This window comes from Notothenia rossii (genome assembly GCF_949606895.1).
Source record: "Notothenia rossii genome assembly, chromosome: 1".
Lineage (NCBI taxonomy): Eukaryota > Metazoa > Chordata > Actinopteri > Perciformes > Nototheniidae > Notothenia > Notothenia rossii.
Genome location: NC_136912.1, coordinates 87,252,282 through 87,264,425, shown reverse-complemented (window position 1 = coordinate 87,264,425; position 12,144 = coordinate 87,252,282). Strand labels below are relative to the sequence as shown.

The window sequence follows — 12,144 nt, the reverse complement described above, 5'->3', positions numbered from 1 at the left end:
AAATTGTACTTCTTAAACTGAATGCACGAAATAAAAACATCCCGAATCAGCTGGAAAATGCGTTGTCACACAGGGATGTTTATCTGAGCACATGAAAAGTTGACTTTTTTAGGAATATGTGCTTCTCCCTGTAGATTTAACTAGCCAACATTCTATAACGGAGTTGAATTATGACAACCTTGAACAGGCACGTGCACAAATAGACCCCAAAGGGGGCTTCAGCACCTGCCCTTTTGCCCTCCTATTAGAGAATATAAATTCAAATATATTTTATATTTTGTGTGCACATGTAACCCAGTTCACAGAGTTCCTTGTGCTACTGAACAGTTTTCATAAGCAAAATAAGTTGTGTTTTGTATTTTATGTCATGTGCTTATTGAATCTGATTTCTTCCAAAGACAATTGTGCTAAGTTGCACTGTATTTAGTGTGTTTGCCTTTTATGTAAAAAGAATCTTTGAGAAACCTAAACCTGTGTCTAATACATACAATATTAGCATGTTCTTAGTGGCTGCTATTACTGAAGAATATAGTAACTAGAAGAATTTACAGAAATACATTTAATTGATTTGCAATTACTTTTTAAATAGCTGTCATGAAGCAGTGTGTAAAGTGATTTGTTTTAAAAACATACAATTTAATATTGCTTGAACAAAAATTAGTCATTCTAGGCATATTTGTATTAGATTAGTAACAAAACTCGCCGATGTGTCGTTTTATACAGTTAAGCCCCTTCCCCTCTAACGTCCTCTGCTCGTGACTGACCTTGAACAAAGCACAAAGATGCAGAATACACATGTATGCAGCAGCGATATTATCCAAACAAGAAGCCTCATATAAATAGACAAAACTCAATTTATTTTCTTCAAAATGAATACACACTTTTTATACTTTACTTTTGGTGATAGTAGGCCCTACTAACATTCCTTCAATTGTAACGTTTTAGAAAGTGGGACTTTCATGTGTATAAAATGTGAACATTATGGTGTTACTATTGTACTGAAAGAAAGGATTTGAATACTTTTTCACCATGGCATGCTGTACATACAGTATGGGAAAGTGTTTATATATTTGCGCACGCAGTTGTCTCGTAGCCTCCGCAGTACACAACAACAACAGTGGAACTAATGACATGATGCATGGCTGCAGTTACTCCTCTAATCTAAAACTGATCATCGGTGTGTTTACAAGATGTGCAGCTCTGTGGTTTGGAGCAATAGATACCATATGGGCCTCTGAGTTCATTTGTGGTACACTGTGCTACTTTAGCAAGCGGAGAATTTCCTAAAAGATTTAGCTTTGTCCTGCAGTGGCTCCCTGTTCAACTAAAATAAACGGTTGATATTGAGTGGGCAAGATATAACTAAATCCTATCTAGAACTTTCTCACTTTGCTGAGTTTACATTGCATACTTTCACTCAAGACAGCACAACTGTTCATTACAAGCAACCACGTTCTGATGCAAACAAGGCTCATGTAAAAAAATGCATTTTCTTGTTATGCGAGAGCCACCTAGAAAGCTGATGGTGAAAAAACGAGGCCTGGAACTTTTCCAAGCCTCTAATTGCACAATTTGACATAATTTGAGCGCAATTTTCACACCTCAATGAATGTTTTGTTGTTGTGTGGCTAGATAATTCAACATGAACTCAAACCAGACTGAGTTAAATGACCTGTCAGAGCAAAGCAGAGGGAGCCAACAATCTCATATTGTCTCAGGCACACGTGTTACAAAACTCTTGAGTAGTCTCACACAGTACCTCAATGTTTATTTAATACCGTAAAAATGGAATAGCAGGTGATTTTGTTTACAGTTGACTTTTTTTCAAATCAATATTCTATATTTACATTTAACATACAGTATATAATCTTTAACGTTTTATTCCCAGTACATTTTCCTCTTGGCAGTACATATAGGCTATGGGCCAGACCACACACAGACTAGAAGACGTCCCAGAGGTCTGGACAAGGAAGTGAGACAATTCCCCCAGAATAATTGTGGACAATTTGCATTTGCACAATTTCCTAACTCCGATTTTTTATCGGTGATCGGATCCTGGGCAAATCCCTGAAAAACACTAACAATTTGCAGCAAGAATACCTGGAGTTTCAGTTGTTGCGCAAAGTGAGACATGCTTTGGTTTCAAATGAACCACTTGCTGTGTTGACAGGTAAAGCTAATGTTTGCCAGGCAAGGGAAAACGTGTCCTACGCCTGGCAAACATTAACATCTTGGAGCACTACAGCCTTGTAAGGATGATTGACATGATCATTATAGTTTTGTGATTATAGGGTTTAAAGATGTCACAAATTCCGTTCTTCTTCTCAATATATTTTCATCATCTTTATATGAGCAGCACTCGATGATGGAAGTTGGACAGATTGGTAGTCTAAAATATGACTCAGTGAAATATACATGATTCCACATCAGGGATAAGAAAAAATAAAGAGCATTTCTGAGAATTTCATAGAACGTCATCTGCTGCAGTATAAACTTTAAGACTGAAGAGTGGTCCATTGTGTCAGTTTAATCATCAATTGTCAAAATGTAATTTCATGCACATGTGGGAAAGTAAAAGGCTTGCCGTGTTACAGAGCAAGCCTAGTAAATAAAGTGTGAGGCAGATATATTCTGATGGAGTGATGGATCTGATATCTATTAGTTTCAGCTGTGAGTCTGAGCTGTTTACAATGCAGTGGCGCGATCCGGAGAGTGGGTGGTCTGAAACACTCCACGGTGCCTTGGTCTCATCACAACATCATTTGAATCTAAGTTTTGGCTGTTCACTTACTGGAAGTAGTACAGCAACTTTGGCGGAAATGATACCATGTGGACGTCGTTGAGAAAGACGCTCGACATCTCAGAGCAGGGTGATTACGCACCGCTGCAATGTCAGTGTGGGCGTCGTCACATCACAGCCCCATGTGTTTGTAGGGAAATAAACAACTCAGCTAGAGGTTGTGATGTAATGTGTGTGACTGATCCCTTGCTCATAACAGGTGAGATGCATTGCACCCACATACTCAAACATGCAGACAAACACACACAAAGCTGTGTTCCAGTGCAAGTGAGGCTGACTCCTCATTTGCTGCACCACAAACCATAACTTAAAGGAAAAAAGAGTGAATTAGGGAGTAAAGTGGGCAGAGAATTCCTGACGTCTCATGTTAAGTGTAATGTGGATAGCTCTGAAGTGGCTCATAGGTTTACTCTGTGGTTTTGTGGTTTTCCCACCGCTGGTGTGACACAGGCGCTTCATATCCGACATCAGTCAGAGGCCTGTGTGGTGATGAGATACAGGTTGCTCCTGGTGAATGTATTACACAGTCATAATGACAACAGCAAATGGGATTTGTCTCTTATCCATCATCAGGATTGTTTGTCCAGATACATTTATCAAAAGTGCTGTCTCAACTTATTTTTCAGTTTGTTTATTTTCCTGGAAGACCATGTCATTTCAACACATGTACCGCAAAATGCGGACAAATGTTTTATTTAAGTGGGTGTTCACTGCAAATTCCTGTGGGGTTGCCACTTTTTTAAACTATGGTGAGAAACACGGGTTTGGTGAGTTTATTGTGTGGGTCGCAGAGGAATTTATAGAAGACTCATAAAGGTATGGGGATAATTGGCTTTAAGATTGCATTCTCCATATACATCCTTCATAACGAGGTGTAGATTAGGCAGTTAAAGTTTAGGTTTCTATATAAAACCAAAGATGAAAAACTGAATTGAAATGAGAGGCTTAAATCTACAGAAGTAAACCTCTGCCTGGACAAGTACAGAGGGTCCCTCTGAAGTCACATCTACCATTCTGGAGACTATATGTGACCATTATGTTTGTATGGCTCTTTGGATCCATCATTCTTATGGAATTTTACACACAATGTACAGAAAACATACAAATATATCTGAAAAAGCCAATTATGTGTGTTATGTTTTATGTGTGGGCACAACAACAGCCCCTCAGTGGCATTGTTATTTGCCCTGTTCAAACTAACAAAACATCTAATTCCATTCCCAGTGTAATAAAAGGGTTCTTGGACAGGAATATAAACATCTCCCTAAAGTCGAACCAGATGCTGCAGCATGGCGGAGAACAGGATTCAGAGGAAAGAGAGAAGACAGAAAAACAAGGGAGGTACTTTTTTACAGGGGAGTGAGTCAGTACCCAGGCCTCAGCACTTTGAAACATTCATTCCTACGTTTCTTCACCCTCCAACCCCCTGACCCACCCACCTACCCCAGATCAGGGGGATATCCCTGAGGAGACAAGGGGAGAAAAAGCTGCTCAGCCTGGATTTGATTCCCTGCCGCCTCTCACGTTTAGCCTTGAGAGGCCTGTCAGAGAGGCGACTCACGGCACGCACAGGAGAAAAGGTCTAACCGCTGCATGCATTTAAGGGGAGCACCCCTGGCTGCTGGAGCATAAGAACACCATCCAGTTAACTTTAGGAAACAAGTATGAACTCATTTGGCTGAAAATTGCTTGATGATTAATACTGTTCAAAAATTGTCGAAAATCTAAATATTTTAAAATGCATGACAAACTGTGTTATAATCAAATGCAGATGATGTGATGACGTGGATTGGAGAAAAAACCAATTGCAAAGTGGGAATCCAGTGTATTCACCTTATAAAAGATAAAAAGGAAAGAGGACACATTGTGACAAATAATACACTTTATGTAGTTTTGAAATGGCAGTACAAAAATACAAAAATATGTTGATGCATTTGTCGATCACATTTCACAGTAGGTACACAGGCAGGTACACACAAGTCTGTTATTTACATGAGATTCATTGAGATGTTGCATAATACACAATAAGTGTTATTGAAAGTAGTTCATAAGTCTGCGTTGAGCTTAAAGATTGAATTGGACTGGAAATTGGTGACTTCTATCGATATGTTACAGTGTCAACGATGAACCGGTTGACTCATCTCCGATAGCAGTATAACCATGTATGTTCAGTTGGCGATAACTGCAGTCAATTCCCAGACAAATTTAATTTTCCTTTCAATCAGACGATGCTGATTACATTTGTCTGGCAATTCTTGGAAATATTTCAATCGAATTAAAAGCAGCAAAACAGCCACAGATTGAACTAGCACAACCTTCCAAAATGCATTTACAAAACAAAGCCAAGCAGTCAACAGAGGAGGTATTGTAAAGGACTTTGGGTTTGTACCAACAGTCTTCTGAAACTCCAAACAAAACCAAACTGTTAATTTTTGCGGGTGGCAAAGAGTTTGAATCAGGATCCAGAGTAAACATGTGTGGTAGGAGGGATAGAGAGACTATGCAGGTTTGTTTAGGCTAAGCCCCTTCCTCAATTCCAGACGAGAACTACAAAAAGTAGAAGCAGTACAACTGTAGTACTTTTTGTTTGTGGGGAATTGAATCCACATTGGAAGTGATTACAACTTACAAACATATTAGTGATGCTTTCCATCAGCCTGTTGGGAAAATCACTTTGTTTGTTTGGCATCGAGATTGTAAAAACGGTATTAAAAAAAAGCTGTAAAAATGCCAGTGGCCGCAATTGTAAAAACACAATAAACCGAACACAATAAATACGTTTTATGCATCAGCTTTACCAAGGATATATGGAGCTGTAACTAACTAATAAAAACATAAATAGAGTTTGATACCTTCTCCAATAAATAGTAGTGGTATTCTATTTACAATATGCACACATCTCCCAAAGAGCCTGAGATATTTGTATCTCAAAACATGTGTTAATTTGCTTCTATTTTCCAAACTAACACAAGATTAGCACACATTTCTCACAGGGTTTTTATAGCTATTTTGGAGGAAATTACATTATATAATGTATTCCAACAGAGATCCAAATATATGGTCATCGGTGCACAAAGGATTGAGGGAGTGATTGCCCAAAAAAGAGGTCTTCATGGTAAGCTAGTGGTGTGACACTTTGAAAGGTTTGTCGACCAAGTTGTCTCTTGAAAAAGGACCAAGTCAGGAGTTGTCCATCTAGACTGCGTTCTCTTCACTTCCTTCGAAATCTTGAGGTTTCCGAGGAGGATCTGCACAAAAAAAAGGGTTAAAATGTGCTTCCATCAAAGCTGCAGAATTGTCATTGTTATAGACAAGTAAGACTTGATGAAGAGAAGGTATTTTGGCTGACTTACTGCTGCACTGGCCGTAGTGGCGGACTCCTATGGAGCGGCCGAGGAAGCAGGTGGCGCGGCGGAGGTGGCAGGCGCTGCGGTAAGTGATGTTGTCATTGCCACAGATTGACTGCTCAGATAGCATGGGCATTGGGCAGGGAGTTGTGCGGCACATGACACAGTGAGCGCTGTTGGTCTGGTCAGTCACACAGGTGTGGGTACCGGGACACACCACGTTAGAGCACGACTCTGCAACAAATACAAATAGTAACTAAACTTGCTTTGTGCAGAACGGCGTATCTTGAAAATAGCATGAAGTAGAAACATGTTACTTACTTTTGCAGTCTCCTTCGTACATGACCTCCAGGTCGGGGTGCCCCATGCAGCGCGCCATCATAATAGTACACTCATCCTTGTATGACCGCCCGTCGCTGCCGCACACAGCGTGCTTCCGGGTAATTTGAGAGCAGTCTGGAGCGCACACACACTGAGGCCTTCCCATCTTCACTCTGCAAACCTTCCCGGGACTGCATTTGACTCCATCGCAAGTCTCTACAAAAGCACAGCCAGTGGTTTCATATATGCGTGAGCACTGCACAGTTTCAGTGTAATGTTACTGTATTAACAAGTCTGCAGACATCAGGTGATCCGCAGGAATTCTCATACAAAACAAGCTCGGGATCTGGGGTTTTCCCAGACCATAACACAATTTTCACCTTGCACAATATTTACAATGATCACATCTCTTTATTGACCGTTACACACAGGGGTATCTCGCCTGTTGGAATGTGAGGCTGGCGTGTTTTCATAACAGATCTATGTGTACGGCGGCACACTGACTGGGCTAAGCTCCTGCAGAGGGACGGAGGGGCTCAGTGGTAGACGGAGCTCAAATAGCTGTCAGAGAAGTTTACAGGCTCAGAAGTGAGGAAGCCCCCGGGCTCCTCTGACACCCCATAATGTCAAAGCACAGGGGGAACTGTAATCTTACACAGTGCTGAGTTAGACAATGCACACATGTTTCTTCCATAGGTTTCTTCCCAGGACCTTTAGAAATTATGCCTGATCAGCACTGAGTCCTGAGGATTCTGTAAACTATAAAAATGTATTTATTATTTGAAGTCTTTACCTAATATCCTGTTTTATTTCAGATGTGCTTTTTATTTCTCATACTCTTCTGGTCTTACTTTTGTGTGGTTTCCGTCTGTCTCTTGGTGAATTTTTTTTTTATATCTCCTCTGCAGTTACCAATAAGCAAATGTTTGATAAAAACTACAGTCTTGGGATGATGACAGGGTCGACTTTATTGGCGGGACATTCACGATAGCGACAGCGTATTTCCTTCCACAGAATTCTAAATGATCAAGATAGTGAAGCACATTATGAGTCCCAGACTTCTGGGCATGTGGCAGGCATTTATTCCAGCCTGCAGGAATGTATTTTCTTATTTTGCTCTTGGACCCAAACAGGCTTTTTTTTTTTAAGTAGCTTTTTTTTTTTAAAAGGGAAGGGGGCGATTTAAGTTGTGATTCACCCAACTTTTATTCATTTTCCGTGTAAAAGTTGTTTACCTTCATGTGAGTCCTTTTTGACAGAACAACAGGCTACCTTTGTGTACAAATACAATCCAAATTTTAGGAGGCTGTGGTTGTGTGGGTTTGCCAAAAATGTGTTGATTTTTACTGGACCTTATTAGCGTGGAGAAATCTCATTTTTAAGTACTGCTCATTAAACAGAATTTATCAGTAAGTGAACCAGAATGAACCTTGCAGAGATTCAACAGGATGAACATTTTTAGGACAGCTGGGCGTAGTAATGTGAAACAGCTCTCCTTGATCCAGGTCTGCATTTTGTTAGCAAACTTCTCCGGGAAATCATTGTGTACATATCTTGATTTACAGTTGCCAAATGGTTCTTATTCATTTTCACCAACTCTCCCAAAGACTCATTTTGTGTAACAGAGTAGCCAATTTTGTCCCTCTGATCTTTAAAACACAAGTAAAGCCTTTGCAAATGATATCCAAGCAGAGATTAGAACTCCCGGTACTTACCTTAAGACTACTACTGACAGAAACAGCCTGCTCCGGTTGTAAAACTTCAAAAGTCTACTCACAATGTGACTGTAAATTGTTTAAATGTGGGTTTTAGGTACTTAAGTAGAGCATTTCACTTTTGGTTTACATGCAATGACTAATTCCATGCCCCGCAGTGATACACCAAATCAAAGCACCATTAATGGATTCCTTCTACTTGGCAGGTTCAACTAATCTTTTAAATGTTTGTTTGTTTACCTTTGCATGGTTTACAAGAGACAATTCCGAGGAAGCCCAGCAGGCTGACCTCATTCATGGGCAGGCTGGAGTTGGACCAGGCTGTGTCCAGGCGGTCCCCGGCACAGCACTCCTCTCTGGTCACCCCTCTCATCAGCACCATGTCGCACCTCTGGTCCTGACTCTGCTGCAGCCAGCACATCCCCGCTGCAGAAAGTACATCAATAAGATAAGTTGACTCATAAACGTTGATATAAATACAGAAAAAAGTGTATAATTCAGAATTATTGATGATTGGACTTTTTGTAATCAATGGTTGATTATAGAACTGTAGTTGAATGAAAATTAACCTAGCAACTATGCAAGGACATTATCACTGATATTAATTGTAAGTTTTTCTTTAAGAAAGAGTACATGACTTTCCTGTAGTAGCTTCTTAAAAAGGGCTTATAAAAGGTACATAACAGAAATAAATATGAGTTCTGGAAAAAGTACTTAATCATTATGAAAACTGCAAAAGGAGTCTTACAATTATGTTAAAAATTCTGACCTCTTTTGGTCCTACTTTTTCAAAATACTAAAAAAAAAGTCCACTCACCACTGGCAGGATTCCTCCCAATCTGATACAAAGTGAGAAGCACAGCAACAACAGGAACAAAAAAGATCATTGTGACTCTACTTTGTTCAAAACTCTTTTTTCTGAAAGTTTATCTCTGCAAATTATCAGCAAAAAGAAGTGATGTTCTCTGGCAAACAGAGTGGATCACTCTAGCTCAGCTCTGGAAGTAGCTCTCTCTTACGTGAATGGATGTGTTGTGGATAAGTGATGTCGTTCCCCCTCTGTATAAATATTTAGCCCAGATGGAATTGTGCTGCTGGGATGGGCGATGCTCTCAGCCAGTAATAAGCCAGGGCAGGACACAGTGGGACTCTGACTCAATTTCCAGAGTCGGGAAATGATCCATGCCCTCCAGTGCCAGACGCGGGGCACTTATATGACCTCACTAAAAATGTTCACACCATATTCCTACGGCCATTAAAGGTTAATTAAGTCCAAGAAAAGGTTTAGTGAGTTTCTTTAAACTTTAAATCAAATTTTCGTCACATGGCCTATTAAATGGACACATTTGATTAAAAGTTTAAGTATTTGGGAGAATACTTTACTCAGCATAACCTCTGAATATGACCTTAAATAAAGCAGTTCAACTTTTTTATTTGTCTGGTGGGATGTTTTGATATGGTGTCATTTCTTTCTTTGTAATGTGACAACCTCAAAAGTGTATTCTCCTCATAAATAACATACAGTTCGATCGCGGTAGTTTTCTGTCTAGAAGCTGCTCTTTGTGGTTTTCGGAGGGAAATGATATACTGATTTTTTATCTCATTAAACTGTTCAAACAACAGTCCTTTGAAGCAGCTTTGATCCAGCTCTGATCTGAAACTCTGCTTCTTTGTAGTGTAAAATCAGAGTAAAGTAAAACCACCGCAGAAAAGTGGTTACTTTATTCTCAAATGGTTTTCATCCGTATCATGCCACATGAAATGTATATCAAGTGCCGAAATCATTCTATATGACAGCCCATGAATAAATGAAGTCATCTGCCTCCCCAACAACGTTATACCTTGTTTTGTTGACTGTCTGGGTTTATCAATGAATGCTGATATTGCACACTACAGCTGCAAAAAATACTGACATATGGGAGTGAAGGTGGTCTGCCCTTGAGCAATATATCAACTCCAATAAACACGACAATGTTGGAGCTTATCAAGAACATTCATGTCCCCTCATTGTAAGTTGATGATTAAACACAGACGACCACAACAGACCAGACTGAAATCATTGAAATAGTGTGGGTTTATTTACAGTATCTGTCGACCAGACACCATCAAGTTTTTAAAAAAGTCCCAAATAAAAGGTAACAAAAGGCTAATGTGCATCATCATCATGTTTGATATGAACATCTGCACTTTTCTCTCTTCTTGCACTCATTCACCCTCTGACACTGAGAGGTACTCACTAATGCCAAGTTATTTGAGTCTGCCCATCTGTCACCGTTTTTTTTATGTGTTCCCTTTTGATCAATAAAAGTAGCATATGCTTTGATAGTAGTAAGCTTGTATCTGAGTCTATGTGAATGATGTTGCCTGCTTCAGCGTAGATCCCCAGGGTACCCAAGGAATGCTGCCTGACCTATGAGGGGAGGAAAGACGAAAAGAGAGCAGTGAGCGGTGTCTGTGGGTGGCCTGCTTCTTCACCGGGTCTCTGCAGATCCACTCAGCTCCTCATATGGTTTGGATCATCACTGCCGAGCCATACAAATGAATGCAGCATGGTGGGGGGACTTTGGAGCACCCACAAATGTAGGATCTGTATTAGGGTGCAGCTTACTGTGTCCCGTCTTTGAGATATATTGGTGTCTTTCAAGTGGCCGAGCTCTGAAGGGAAGCATGAAATTAAAGAATCCCACGGTGGACTCTCTAATGTGAAATAGAGTCTGTGCATCTCAACAGGGCAGGTGTGGAGCTCAGTTTGTCATAACATACTTATTTGCCTGTTTGTATAACAGAAAAGATAAAAGCACCACTGCCATCTAGTGGAGGAAGTTTGCAGGTTTGTGGAAAGCAGTGTTAGAGATGGGAGTCCCATACTCCCATTTAACTTTCTGACTGAACTCTCATGTAAGTAGAGTTTGTGCATACGTTACTATATTCTACAGTAGCATGAGAAACATGAGCTGCATATACAAGTATTCGTCTTCAATCTAAACTAAAGGCAGATTTCAACAGTAGGAGCCTATATACAGTCTATGGATACAACCCTATAGGCCTACACGCCACGGTTGAAACAAGTGAATTCATTAGCATTTATTTTCCCTGATCCATGTTTTTGCCTTGAAATCTAAAATACGTACAGGCGAAGCTATTTGTACTTTTATTAATTTCAAATATCTAGGCTACACAGTAAACTAGTAAACATTAGCAAAGTAAGCTAATGACTCCAAGTAAACTGACAAGGCCAAAGAAGTAAGCCAGAAAAATAGCATTTTTTTGGAAGTTTGGTATTAATTTACCTTCATACAACATTTTGCTAAGTAGTATCTTTAGCCGGAATAATTACAAAGTGTAGCTTTCACTAGTACATTGTGAGAGTATCCTGGTCGCTAGCTAAAGCTCATGCTAATTAGCTAACGGTTGTTTGTCTCGCAGTTAAATAGTTTGGGCCTGCAGGCAAAATAGCTGTAGCATTAGGCCTACATATGATTTGGATTTGAAGGGCGGTGTCAACGACAATAACTTTTTAAGTCACTTTTTATTTTTAATAAAGATGTTTGTGATTTGTATGTCAAACATCTGAATATCTACTTCAACTGGTGAACAAAATGACAAACTTGTGTGTTGATAAAATACATTACATTACATTACATTACATTACATTGCATTTAGCTGACGCTTTTATCCAAAGCGAATTACAATAAGTGCATTTGACCAGGAAGATACAACCTTGAAGAAAACAGAATCATATAAGTACATCAGGTTTCATAGAGCCAAACATTTCAAGTGCTACTCAACTGGCTTTTGATAAGCCAGTCCTTTATTAGTATATAAGTGCTTTGTTATTAATTCTATCGCTCGAAGTGGAGTCGAAAGAGATGAGTTTTCAGTCTGCGCCGGAAGATGTGTAAGCTATCTGCTGTCCTGATGTCAATGGGGAGCTCATTCCACCATTTTGGAGCCAGGATAG

General features: G+C 39.8%; 1 protein-coding gene across 1 annotated transcript; it reads right to left on the bottom strand.

The window, feature by feature from the left end:
• Positions 1-4,664: 4,664 nt before the first annotated feature.
• Positions 4,665-9,299, bottom strand: fstl3 (follistatin-like 3 (secreted glycoprotein)). Its single transcript, XM_079648030.1, has 5 exons — positions 9,001-9,299; positions 8,424-8,609; positions 6,469-6,684; positions 6,154-6,381; positions 4,665-6,048 (listed from the first exon to the last, which is right to left on the bottom strand). Exons 1-5 carry the CDS (start codon positions 9,068-9,070, stop codon positions 5,996-5,998), a joined length of 753 nt encoding a protein of 250 aa, XP_079504156.1. The 5' UTR covers positions 9,071-9,299; the 3' UTR covers positions 4,665-5,995.
• Positions 9,300-12,144: the final 2,845 nt, after the last annotated feature.